The following is a 13,374-nucleotide window of genomic DNA, read 5'->3' on the forward strand; positions in this document are numbered from 1 at the left end:
TTGTGTGGCTTTGTTTTGTTCAGTGAGAGGCCTGGAGTCACTCTTTGGTGCCATAACTGCGTGGAAACACATGCGCAGCTTAGCTCACGGTGAGAGAGCTTATGCAGGAAGGAAATGAGGGGAGACGAACTGAGAGAGACAGAGAAACAGAGACGCAGAAGGGGGGGGGAAAGTAGACGAGGGTCACTGGGGTTTTCCACCGTGTGGGATCCGAGAAAACTGAATAGGTCGTTACGACAGAGTTAGGAGGGGGAGACAAGTCTGTAGTCAGACGTCACGACGAGAGTAAGGGAGACTGGAAGTCCGGAGATCCAGAGAGGCAGTAGAGACTTTAGGTGGCAGACTCAATACCTCTGACTAGAAGCCGGTTTAGTGGAGCATAACAGGATATTTTGTTGTTTGGATATTTCACACCGAGGTGAAGTTGAATGGACTTCGAGTCAAGATGAACTGCAGCAGTGAGGATAAATACAAAAGTAAAGACGGGAGCTGCTGTGATCGCTGTCCCGCAGGTCAGTGGACAATCGCAGTGTTTTCCAGCGACGAACATCTATTTTCTCTTTGCATAACAGCCTCCTCTACTGTTCCTCACACGTTGCTATAACTGACATCCGATACTCCTTTATGCTTGTGTTTGTTTCCATCAGGAAAGCACTTACAAGCTGACTGCAAGGGCTCGAAGGCGACAGAGTGTGCCGAGTGTGGACGTGGGTTCTTCACAGCCACCAGGAATCACTTGGCCAGGTGTCATGTTTGCAAGGCGTGCAGTTCCAGTAAGTCATACACACACAAACACATCTATATGGTGACACATATGACGACACCTCCACTAAACCCCATTCATGTTGACTTTTTTTTTTTTTTTTTTTCATTTGAATATTGTTGGAATCTTAAAATCCACCAATTTATTAAATTTTCTGTTTGCTAAAAAAAAGTGACAACTGCTTTGTTCATTTTAATAATCACACCTTTCAATGTTTATTTCTAAGGGTAAACGAAGCGATATACAGAAAGCAAGGAAATTATTGTTTCAAAGCAAATGTCTTTGCTATAACTATGCTTATCATTGATTACTTTTATACTGTCTGTTGTCTTTTATTTGAAACGGTGCCATTCATAAGAACATGCATGTGCCTGTGTACTTAATACTTGATGCAGATGTATCTGGTATGTTCCTTTATACTTCTATGTTTAAATGGTCTGGTTGTCTTCTCATTTACGCACATCTAAATGATGACTACCAGCAGTATGGCACTGTGAACTTGAGGCTTGTGCTGACCTGGAAGTACTACTTGTGTCTGGGTGTGAATGTCGACTCCACTCTGATTCCTGCTATTGAAGTGCAGCAGTTTGGAGTGTAGCGTTCGTCTTGTTCTCTGTATTCAGACCCCAGGTCCTGATCGCCCACACTGCTCACATTGGTCCCCTATCCCCTGCTCCTCATAGCCTTTATCACACATTTCCTGATGTCTGTCATTCTCTCTCTTAACAACCTCACTGCTTGGTAAAGGTTGGAACCTTTCGGACTGAGGAAAACAGGTGTTTTACAATATTCTAGGTTTAACCGCCTCCACTGTTTGCTCCTGAATGTCAAGCCAGTGGAATCCTGGCCCTGCCTGGTCTGTATTTATGTCTGCAGTTCAATTCCTTTTGGACCTTTATTTGTTGATCTCTTCTTTAAAATCATCTAAAACTGGGAAGGTGTCAGGACACTTTTAATCTCAAGCATGTTATGACTTCACCACTGGTTCTATAGTCTCAGCTTCAACCCGTCTTCTGCTCAGACCTCCGTCTATCTATAGTTTAGTGAACGACAGGTTGTCCTTTGACCTCTCACTACTATCTGACTGTTCAGTGTCCTCACTTCGTCCTGTAGGGCTTCACTACTATTTTTCTTCTAAGCCTATTTCCTCTGCCGTCTCATTTCGTCTTTGAGGGGAGAGCTCTGTAGATTGTTCTCTATTTTTTTGGTAATTTGGTCAATGAATTCTTACAAACCCCTCAGATGATGTGCCGTCTTCTTTTCCTCGTCTTCATTGAGCACATTGCCCATGAATTTAGCAATTTATTGAATTACCGATTACGAAGTCACTGAAGTCAAAGATGTTCAATATTAACATCATTGAGGTTCTCACAAATGTATTGCCAGGAAGCATTGTTACAACAAAGAAATAACCTACCAAACACAAACTGTATTTACTTAATGCATAGTTTCGCTTGAATTGTTATTCACTGTAGAAATGAAGGTGAAACCTGTTTTTTGCTGCTGTTTCCTTGGCACACATATAAACATCAAAGGAAAAAAAACAACAACAAACTCTGTATTCCACCCCTACAGATAACAAGCAGAGCAAAGTCAGTGACTGCACGGCGACAAAAGACACGGTGTGCCAGTGTCAGGCGGGTTTCTACTGTAGTAACGACGACTGTGACCACTGCGAGCCGGTGGCCCGGTGCCAGCCGGGGGAAGGGATCAGGTTTAAAGGTGGGACTGCTTTCCAAACAAAAACAACTATCACGTGTTTCAAAATGAAGTTCCACAGCTTGTCATGGGGTTGTACTGACTGCCACTGGAAATGTTTTCCTCTTCCACGCAGCCACTCGCACAAATAACACAGTCTGCGCTCCGTGTGAAGGCGGGACCTTCAGCAGCGTCACAGACTTCCTCTCACCCTGCAAAGCCCACACGAGGTGAGACGCTCTATTCAACATATTCATTCAACATCCCACAGACAGTATTTAATCTACTGTAAGAAAACAGTTGAGCATCGTATCACTTGCCTGTGGCTTTTTTTTTTTTTTACATTCCTAGTTCTGAACTGTAGATAGTATAACACATATGATTCTAAAACAAGGCCTTTAATGTCATTTTCCATGTGGCTCCTTGTTGCTCTCAGGTGCGAGGACTATGGGAGAGTGCTGCAAACGCAGGGAACGCCAACAAGAGACGCCGTCTGCGGGGACTTCAAATCCTGTAGGTCTCATTTGTCCCGTTTTCAGGAGGTCAAATCTTGAATCTTTAAAAAAAGTGCGCTTGTCCAGTTCAGCGGATGCTCTAATCACGAGGGATTCACTGACTTCCTGCTGACCTATTGTTCCTATTTGTCTCTCGAACGAAAATCTGAGGGGGAAGTTGAAGTAAAACTGATAGGAAATCTATTTTTTTTAAAAACCTGAAGCACATACAGAAGTTGATGTGGCTCTGGCAGGAGAAAAATAAAGTTAATTATATTTTAGCAAATTAGCATGCAAGCTGGAACATTACTGAATTTGAGCTACATTTCTTTTATCCATGCAGCGAGAGTCTTCACATTGAGCCTCTCCTGCATGGTTTCCACATTTACATCCGTCGTTCATGAAATGCATCGATTGATTTTTGTGCGTCTTTGAATTAACTGCATTTATGGCTGCGGAACCTTTGAGAACATTGTACACTTGCTTTTGTGGTATACAATAGAGGTTATCACTACCGAAAAGAAACAGACTTATGATCCAGTGATTATGGAGAAGAAGCAGTGACAAATCAGTTGAAATATACGACGACATGCAGACACTTTCAGGCAGCTCTTATAGGAGAAGCTCGTGTCAGCGTGATGCTGCTGATACATCCAAATTACTTTTCATTCCTTTCACGTTGCTGTCAGAAGGACTGACTTTGTGCAAAACATATAAACTGCTCAGCTTGCAGTTGACGTGCGTTTTGTAAAATAGTAACTAAAGACACAACCGCCTTGGCTTAATGCTAAAGTTGGAAAAAGACCTGCTCAGATGAAGTCGCATCAACTCTACAACCGTTTTCATGCACAAAAATGTCCTTTACTCTTAATGAAACACTTGCATATGTACCAATTCTAATTTATTTCGTATCCCGTAAACCCCCACGTGTCTTTCTCTCTGCCTTAATTCCCCAGATTGTCCGTGGCTGTTACCAGCAGGCCTGTGGTCAGGACTCGTGTTGACTGTAATTGTCATACTTCTGGTTCTCGTCTTCCGGAGAATAAAACGTAAATCATACAGAACGGGTGAGTGCAACATGTCACATGCGTGGGTTTGGTTCTTTCCCACAAGTCTGTCCCCTCACAGTCTCCCTGCACAGCCGTGTTGCACGTACGTATGTGGCGAACTCTGTTGGCCGCTACTGTAATACTGATTCGTTTTGAAGTCTCACATTTGAAAGGTCTCCGCTTATCTCGCTCTCACATGCCTTCCTACATTTCCTACACTTGTGCAATATGGCCAAGATTGACTTGCATATCATTTATTATTTGTGGTATAATTAAGATGTGTCTGGATTTTAATTTTTTTTTTTAATGCAAAAAGAAGCATAAACCCTTGTCCTCTCTTTTGTAGAAGAAAATACATTGTTGAAGTCGTTCAACACAAGCTAGACTGAGCTTGACTGAAAATGACAAACTGAGTCAGGAAACCACATCCTGTGCATTTTTACCCTGACATAGTTATTTGATGTGTGACGCACACTTCTCAGGCAGCCAACTCATAATGAGAAACAGTTCCTACGCACGATGTACAGTCACAGACACTGATGTTTTGGCAACAAGGTGTTTCGCCACCTGGGTCTGCATTTCCAGAGAAACGATGGGCCAATATTGTAATTTACTGATGAAATTCAGTGCATGAGAAACAACAAAACGGATGTTTTCCTGTGAACATTATGCTAAAAGCCAGGCAGACGGTTCACCGATGAAAATACAGGCTTGTGTGATTTCCAACAAGAAACAAAGCCTTTATACCCAGCAAAGCACAGTTACAGTAATTTCCAAGTCGATGTGCATCGTCCAAGGGTTTTTCAATTTTTCTTTTCTTTTCCTGTTGGTGTTGTTCTGCCTTACAGTTAGTTTCTGTTTTGTCTGGTCAGTCAGACTTTTCCACAGTTTGGAGATCCATGTTGGCTTCACCAGTTTGAGGCAATTCTTATAATGGTCAAAAATTATATGTTTGAGTTTGTTGACATTTTCAAAAAGTAATGACAGTAAATACAGTTTTCACTCGTATTATTTGTGGCATCATGTGAAGTGATGTGCTTTCATAAAATATAGCACGTAGTCGCACATTCCTTTGAGAGGGATGCAACCAATCCTTGTCATTTTGATGTTAATAACTCATTTGAAGAAAAAGTGTGCAACTATTAAAACATATTGATCAGGGAGTTTATACAAGTGAGTGCAGATATGGAGAGTTCACATTTAATATTCAGAGATTACATTTTTGCGATGTGTCACCCAGAGAACCAGCAAAGAATCGGAATCATCCTTTAGTGGTGTTACAAATTTGACAGGAATTATTTTCGCCAACAGAAACAAGTCTTCAGTTTCCTTACACAGATACAGACACTTATTCACCTCTCTGTTAGCTTGGAGAGTTTCATAATGGACTCATCAGGAAATTCCAATATCTGTAAAAAAAAAAAAAAAAAAAAAAAAAATTTAAAAAAGACTGTTCAGTCACGTCAGGCTGAATCAGGCACCAGTCTTTATGTGACGGATGTGACAGTTGTTCTTGCCCTAAATACGAGTTATTCTGATCGTCTCACTTCTGTGAGTCAGTCTGAAAACGAGAACTTCAGACTTCTTACAGCGTCAAATCGCTACAATGGGAAATGAGATACTGAGAGGTTGTTATAAGAAAAAACTCAATGCATGATCACTGAGTAACAGCAAGCTCTGAAACATTTCATTTTCATTGTTTGTATTCATTTTAGTGCGTTACAAGTGGCTCACACTGCAGGTAGAGCTGAGACTTTGGTATTTTTAATATTTCTATAATTTCTTAGAGATCAACTGCTTGGTCTAACAGCAGAAGACACAACTCTGAAGAGCATAACGCAGGGGTTCCAAAACCGGCCCGTCAGAGGCTGCAATCTGTCCTATGAACCCATGAGGCAAATGGTAAAAATTGCGAAGAATATATTGAATTTTTAACACAGTTTTCTTAAGAGTAACGGGCATAACACAAGTCTGAGAGCCGAGCTGGGCTTCAAAGGCTTGTTGTGTGATGCAGGGATAGTTTGTGATAAATATGGATGCAAAAAGCAGCGGAATTTATTTTTTTGGGACATTTTACTGTATTTTGCGTCTTTAAATAAAATTTAGGCTGAAATTGCAGTAATATTTGGTACTAATTGTTCAGATTTTGGACAAATAAAGGCTGTTTCAAACCTATACTCTGTGCCACAATGGAGAAAAACTTTAGAGTGAAAATTTTAAGGTTATTATCACCCTATTTCAACCGCCTGGCCCAATCAAGATGAAATTGGTCAACATGTGGCCCATGTACTAAAATCAGTTTGACACCTCTGGCCTAATGAGTGATGGCTCCCTCAGAACAGTTTTTAGAGATGACAGCACCACCTATGGGCTGACGGGTACAATTGCTTTTTTTTGTTGTTTTTTTGTTTAAATATGTAACCGTTTGTTCTTGTTTTGTCTTTATGCTGAGAACCATATTAAAGCAGTTGTGTCTTTGCTGCTGTTTGCTCTTTGTAACAGTCACCTCCAGTCCAGCTGCTGTGAAGGAGGTCCTCCCTGCACCACCACCACCACCACTCACTCCACCACTGCTGTCCTCTCACTACCAAGAGAGCTGCAAAATAGACGAGTGTAAATTATCCATTTACAGCCCAGGTGAGCGATCAGTAATATCCTCTGACTTGTACTGTGGATGTACAAATGTACTCATATTCCATTAGTGCTATATAAAGTTTATTATTATTATAATTGCATGTTAGTGTTTCAGTGCCAATAGCATGGTTTGTTTGCATTTTAATGAAACTGGTGAGAAGCTAAATTGCAAAAATTGGCTTGATAAGGTTAGAAAAAACAGACACTTTTTGACAAGAATGAGGGTTTCATCCAATCATTTTAAGTTATGATAGTTAGAAAACCTGCTGGTGTATTAAGACGGTATGCAAACAGTTTTCTGAAGCTCAGAGTCTTGTTGACCCTGAAGCAGTTCCGGGTTGTCCAGCACATTAAACTCTTCATGTTCACCTTAACGTAGGTCTATTAGTCTGGTACAGGCCTGAAATGATCCTCCCTGCATATAAATGTTCTCAGTGCCATTGACACTGACACACAGTACGAGGCTTGTTTAGTTTGAGGGATGACCACGCTGGATATTGATTTTATTGTCCTTCCCTAGATGACACTTCCGTCAGTCCCGCCACGCAGGACAGCTCGGGCATCAGCCCGCTCAAAACTCAGCTGGAGACCTCAGAGTCATTCATTGAATCCAACCACATTAACGGGAGATACAGCAGCAGCAACCTGCTCAGGTTGTGTTCAGAGCCACAGGAGGATGAATGGTGTGGGACATAAACGCAAAGAAACTCGTCATTGAGGGACCGGAGACTCTCCCTCCCTGGAAACATTGAAACTACCTTTTGCAGGACTTTTCAACCGGATCTATTTCCGTTTCCGAAAGACGTTTGGTGTTTACTTTCAAGTGGCTTCATCTGACACCTGTCACCTGTGGGACTTTAATGAGAACCACAGCTCAAATATGGTCGTACGCTTTCTTTACAACAAGGTAAACAAAGGTGCAGTTCTGTAATGGAGCGATTACGTTTGACATTATCTACTTCCAATAAAGCCGAGCTTTACAAGTGAAAGAAACACCATCTGCAGAGTGGAGTTGCAGCTTTGTTGTGTTTCTACAAAGAATTACGAGAGGATCAAATCAAAACAGAAGTAGTACTTTCAGCATACACTGCCACATACTTCTACTCCCATGTAACCTGCATAAACATGTTTTACCGACAGGATTTCAGAGTTGAGATCAAACTGGGCCGTCTGTCATCACATCACTGAAATGCCACTGCTCTTGTGGAAGGTGTCCCCACTGCGTCACACTTTAAAACGTTTAAAAAGTATTTTTATGTCCCTCCAGGTCATATTGTGTTGATCAGCAGCTGGAAATGCACAGTTGCCCTCTGTTCCAGTCAAAGCAAAAGCTTTGGTCATGTTATTATATTGAGGTGAATAAATCTACAGTATTAAGAAAGCAAACCTTGTCGTTGTAGTGTATATTGCTGTTGCACAGAATGAAACCACTGGGCTGTCCCGCTTATTGTGTCCCTTTAATCTCACATAAAATGTATTTTTAATGTTGGGTAGCTAAGTATCAAGCTGTGAATTTATATTAAATGTCAAATATATGTATCATTTTGCATAAAGGTTGTTTTATATGATGTAAACTCACATTATACCATCATGAATATTTCCATCATGTCTTTGCTATACCCACTTTATGCAAGTTGTAGTTGAAGGTGGAAGCAGACAACACCACAGCAAACCACAAATTGAAAACACAGCGAGGCCGTTAACCTTGGCCTAGTTTTATATTGAAGCCAGAGCAGTGAGTGAGCACAAAGACTCTCAAAGGGAATTCAAAACAATTTTCCCATTTTAGTTTGAAGGAGTACGTGTGCATCATTTAAATGTGGATAGTTTTGTGTTTTTTTTTTTAGAAAACTAAGAAAACACTAAAACTGCATTACGCTTCACCTGATCGTGTGACTTTGATTCTATTTCACCAACTATAAGGCGGCAGGCTCTCACTGGCCCCATTGCTGCCATCTGCTGTTCAGCTCTTTGTCTCCAGGTTGTTTCCGTGCACCCTTCCCCTGGATACAGACATTAGGAACAGCAGGTGGTGTGAAATAAGTGACATCCTTGCAGTTTAAGGGTCATTTCCACTTGTGAGAAGAGACCGCCTGGATAACACGCTTGTACGTCGGGCTGTACGGCGGATACCCCTGCAGTGTAGAATCAACAGTTAATCTTTTTTTTTTTTTTTTATAGTTTGGGTTGAGAGAGTAAGCTGGATCGCTCAGTGAAAAGCCACATTCACGTGAGGAACATGCAAATTCCAGATATGATCCGAGGCCAGCAGGTTCAAACCAGGAGCAATCTCTTCCATCTGTCTTACACCGCCCCCTCTATGTTAGTATATTATAATATATCGAGTCAATGCAATGAAACACAATACTAATCCTCCTGGTGTGACAGCATCAAGATTCTACAAAGTGCAAAATTTAAAAAAAAAAAAATATATATTCTCAAATTATTTTAAGACCCTGTCGCTCTACAAGAGCCGAGAATACTTGTGAATTACCTCAAGTATTAATAAATAGATTCAAACAAACAAAATAAACCTGCAGCTAACCTGTGCTTTTGCTGGTCTACATTTAACGTATTTTGTCCAGCCTCTCGCTGATAGATTTGTGTACATAAAGATGTTTTAAAGAATACTATAATGTACATACTGACCATTTATGCATATTATAAAACTGTAAAATGTAGAGAAAACACAAGTTTCTTCGGGTTCAAGTAGGATGAAGTGTATTGAAGCTGCAGAAGAGAAACACCACAGACGTTTGATTCGACGGTGACATTATTAAGAGAAGTGATTGTACAATATGATGAATTAACGGCGGGAATGTTTACAAAGTCAGTTTGCTCTGCTGCTCTCCTCCGATATCGCTCGCGAGCAGAACAATACTTGGACAAATATTCAAGTCTTACTGTGATCATTAAAAAACAACAACAACAAAAAAACTACCAGTGACTAAAAGAAAATGCATCAAACAAGATTCAGAGCTTGCACCAGATACTTTTTACGTGAGGTTTTTCTTTTCTAACAAGAAAAAAAAAACAACAACCTTGGTATTAATTGGCCTTTTTAAAGACTTGCTTGGCGACGATGTCTTGAACTCTCATCTCCTGCAGAGGAGGGGTGGAAGGAGGAGAAGAGGAGAAAAGGAAATTAACAGATGAGAATCAATAACACAGTGAGGCTCATCAAAGTGGAGCTAAACGAGTTACACACACACACACACACACACACACACACACACACACACACACACACACACACACACACACACACACACACACACACACACACACACACACACACACACACACACACACACACACACACACACACACACACACACACACACACACACACACACACACACACACACACAGGGCTGTACCCCAACCCTCTTTCATCCTTTGGCCTTATAATCCGTCTCCTGCTCTTTCTGCATCTACTTTTCTCATCTTTTCACCCCCCCCCTTCCCCCTCTCTCCCTCACTCACTCTTCATTAGTCTCTCCACGTTCCCTCCTCCTGCTCCGCGTAACCTCTGAAATCCATCATTTTTAAAAAGCTTGATCCTCGCGGGGATTTCTTGCCCAATTCCCTCCTGAGTTAAGCCTCAACAAAACCTTGTTTTGTCCTCACTGAAACAAAAGGTATTAGAGATCCTTGTGGGAGCCGTTCAGGGAAACAATGACGGTTCTTTCAAACCTTAATCAGCAGCGAGAGGCGATCGATAAGCTCTTTTCAGAACGGAAACACCTCAGAGTTTCTGTCGCACTCCATTTAAACGCACAATTCTGCTTCTTTCTCGTTTGCTTAATGTTGCCGCTTCATAGTTTGAACTAAACTCCACAAATCTGTCCTCATGACTGTAACATTTTCATGTCCTCTGTCATTTAGCAAATCAGCTGCAGCATCTTTTGCCCTTTAATGATTTCATTTTCATCACTCCGTCCCCTTCCTCCCTCCCTCCCTCCCTCCCTCCCTGCGCTTGGCCTCTTCTTCACCTCCTTTCAAGCCATTCATTCTTACCAAATGCAGCTTGTCCCCCTCCAGCCAGTGGGTCCAGCCTCGTCCTTCCTTCTCGCCTCTCTGTACACACACCAGCTTGTCTCCATCCCAGCTCACCGTCGTCTGCAGACACACACACACACACGCCGCGTTAAGCGTGGACGCAGTTCGCATATAAAGTAGCTCCCAAAAGAAACAAGAAAGCTTTGTGTAGAAGGAAAGGCAGACTAATAGAATTGAGTGTTTATATTTTTTCTCATTTGACCCCCCCCCCTTGCATTTCTGAGCTTTAAACATCTCAAACTGTTCTTCCTCCTCATTTCAATTCTCTCCTTCCCCCTCACACAAACGCACAACACTTGTTGCAGGGTCATGCTGAGGTTTAAACAGCAGGCGGTGGTTACAACACAGAAATCAAAGCAGAAGGTGGATCGACACAAAGAAAAAAGAAACTTCAGTCGGCTCCTGCTCCACTGTGCATATTCAGAAATGTTTTCACCTGACAGGTACGGCCATCCACCGCTCCCAGGTCCTCGGTGAACTCTTTGCCAATAGTGAAATCCATGTTGAAGTTCTTGAAAGTGGTGATGGTGCGTATCTTCATGTCTCCCGTGGCCGGGTCGTGAGTGATGTCTTTAGTGGGCTTTAACAGGCACACGATCTTCCTCAGGGCGATGTTAATATCTGAGAGAGGAGAAATGATGTCGTGAAACATGAGACGCAGTCAGCTTCACATTTTTTTGTGTGAGAGGTGCTTTGTCTGCGTCCTCCTCAGAGGACTCACACTGGGAGAGAGAGAGAGCGGGGTCATCCAGAGGACAAGGTGGACATTTTTCATTACACTAATGAAGATGGTCCACATCAAATCTGTCACTGAAGATTACTTTTATAGATTAACGCTTTGCAACAGATCCAGTTAAAAGTAACTAAGAACCAACATTGTGTGGAGGGGAATGTGTTCTAATCGGACACCTTTATAGACATTAGGTTATAAAAGAAAAAAAAAAAAGGTCTTACCTAGAGCAGCGAGGTAGGAGTCCATGTTTTCTTGCTCCACCATATTATACGTGCCAGTGTAATTGGGCTTGGCCATTTTTCCCCCCTTCTTTTGATCCTTTCAGACGAGCAGAAACTTTCTCTTGTTTTGTTGTCCGGATCCTGCAGGAGAGGCGTCTCCTCGGCTGATATCACTTTACACTTGCGCAACCTTTGTGGACAAAGCCTGGATGAGCCGCGCGCGTAAAAGCGAAGCGGCTCTGTCGCTTTGCTGTTGCGTAAAAGTCGGAGCCGCTGCGGGTCGCCTGTTTGGAAGAGAAAACTCTTCTGGAGTGGAGACGCTTAGGAGTCGACGCAATTGTTTCCTGTCAACTGTGACTAACTGAAGTCTGGAGCGGAGCGGGGGATTTTGTGCAGGACCACATGCAGGGAGGAGGAGGAGGAGGAGGAGGAGGAGGTTCCGTCATCTTCATTAAAGCTTTTCTCAGGATCAGTTTCAGCCCAGAGGAGGTGCTTCAGGTCCTTAAAACATGCAGTGGGTGGAGCGATGATGATGATGATGATGATGATGATGATGCTGGTGATGCTGGTGATGATGATGATGACCAGACTTAACCAGCATTACAACAAGGGCCAAACTGCAGGAAGGTATCCACACACTGCACAGCCTTCCTCCCCCTCCTCCTCCTCCTCATCATCATCAGTTGGCCCTTTTGTTCCCACAATTTCTTGTTTGGATGTTTGGATATAAGAGTAGAAAACACTGAGGGAATAAACCACTTAAGTCATAAACCTTAAGCAAGAGCCTGTTGTTTGCATAAAGAAAAATCTGTTTATTGATATTTTCAACAGTGGTGGAGAGAAATGTGTTGGGTTTGGGGGAGTTCATATAAGGCTTCCAATTGTGAATAACAATCCGTTCACTTTTTTCTTGTTTCTTCATTTGTGTTACCCTTTTTCCAATAAGGTTAGAGGAGTGGGTTTGTGCCTGAAAGGTCACTGGTATGAATCTCTCTTCCGACGGGTCACCACTGAGGGTTTCTCTGTAAAGCCCTTCAGACCTGATAAAGCATTGCAACTGTCCACTGCTCTTCATATGTGTGGTCAAATGCATTCAAAAAAAATATCCCAAGGGATTGTCAAAGTCCCTTAATTCTGTCTTTATAAAGAGAATGCAGCATTCATACTAGTTTGGACTCGTCCCGCTGGTTACTTCATCATTTCCAGGTTGGAGTTATACTTGCTTTTACATGATAAAGTGACAATTGGGGGTCACATGATCGCAGGTCTTTCACTACCCATCAAGCTCCACCCCTGACTTTTCGGAGTTTTGAGAAGGAAAACATCTGCACAAGTAGCGATGATTGCATGTCACAACATCACTTCCTCTTTGTTCTTAACTAATACAAAAGGTTATTTCTCAACTGCGTAGTGTTTTTTCTTCTTTTACCTTTTATGTCCATGACTTACCTGTTTTAGTTTTTTTACGGACTATCAGTTGTATGTTTTGCATCTTGCTTGTATTTCTTTCTTCTTTCTAGTTTGTCTTGTGTTGTGTTATATTTTGATGCAGAAAAGAAAACAATATGTTGCAACTGAGTGCAGAGGTTTGGGATTTGTTATGCTCTCCAACCTGTAAATAAACATCTGGTAGGAAAGGTAGGAGGGGATTATTTATTGTGTTCAGCTAATCTTGTTTCTATAATATTCTTTTCTTATGGATTTTTAAGTAGTTTGTAAA

General features: G+C 41.9%; 2 protein-coding genes across 2 annotated transcripts; one reads left to right on the forward strand and one right to left on the reverse strand.

Moving 5' to 3' along the window:
* The first annotated feature begins 236 nt into the window (after nucleotides 1-236).
* Nucleotides 237-8,031, forward strand: LOC308133020 (tumor necrosis factor receptor superfamily member 5). Its single transcript, XM_080500271.1, has 8 exons — nucleotides 237-512; nucleotides 648-773; nucleotides 2,339-2,485; nucleotides 2,598-2,691; nucleotides 2,898-2,974; nucleotides 3,912-4,022; nucleotides 6,507-6,641; nucleotides 7,159-8,031. The coding sequence occupies exons 1-8, from the start codon at nucleotides 446-448 to the stop codon at nucleotides 7,332-7,334; spliced, it is 933 nt and encodes a 310-aa protein (XP_080356397.1). The 5' UTR covers nucleotides 237-445; the 3' UTR covers nucleotides 7,335-8,031.
* A 1,378-nt stretch (nucleotides 8,032-9,409) lies between these two features.
* Nucleotides 9,410-11,992, reverse strand: rbp5 (retinol binding protein 1a, cellular). The gene is made up of 4 exons (XM_080500428.1): nucleotides 11,655-11,992; nucleotides 11,137-11,321; nucleotides 10,659-10,760; nucleotides 9,410-9,740 (listed from the first exon to the last, which is right to left on the reverse strand). Exons 1-4 carry the CDS (start codon nucleotides 11,728-11,730, stop codon nucleotides 9,687-9,689), a joined length of 417 nt encoding a protein of 138 aa, XP_080356554.1. The 5' UTR covers nucleotides 11,731-11,992; the 3' UTR covers nucleotides 9,410-9,686.
* Nucleotides 11,993-13,374: the final 1,382 nt, after the last annotated feature.

This window comes from Blennius ocellaris (assembly GCF_963422515.1).
Source record: "Blennius ocellaris genome assembly, chromosome: 8".
NCBI lineage: Eukaryota > Metazoa > Chordata > Actinopteri > Blenniiformes > Blenniidae > Blennius > Blennius ocellaris.

Excerpts from the sequence above, each read along its gene's own strand:
- rbp5 (XM_080500428.1), bottom strand. The coding sequence starts at position 11,730 with ATGGCCAAGCCCAATTACACTGGCACGTATAATATGGTGGAGCAAGAA. Across the intron at positions 11,322-11,654 it reads CTCCTACCTCGCTGCTCTAG|ATATTAACATCGCCCTGAGG; the intron begins GTAAGACCTTTT and ends CTCCTCTCTCAG. Across the intron at positions 10,761-11,136 it reads TGGATGGCCGTACCTGTCAG|ACGACGGTGAGCTGGGATGG; the intron begins GTGAAAACATTT and ends GTGTGTCTGCAG.
- LOC308133020 (XM_080500271.1), top strand. The coding sequence starts at position 446 with ATGAACTGCAGCAGTGAGGATAAATACAAAAGTAAAGACGGGAGCTGC. Across the intron at positions 513-647 it reads CTGTGATCGCTGTCCCGCAG|GAAAGCACTTACAAGCTGAC; the intron begins GTCAGTGGACAA and ends TGTTTCCATCAG. Across the intron at positions 6,642-7,158 it reads ATTATCCATTTACAGCCCAG|ATGACACTTCCGTCAGTCCC; the intron begins GTGAGCGATCAG and ends GTCCTTCCCTAG.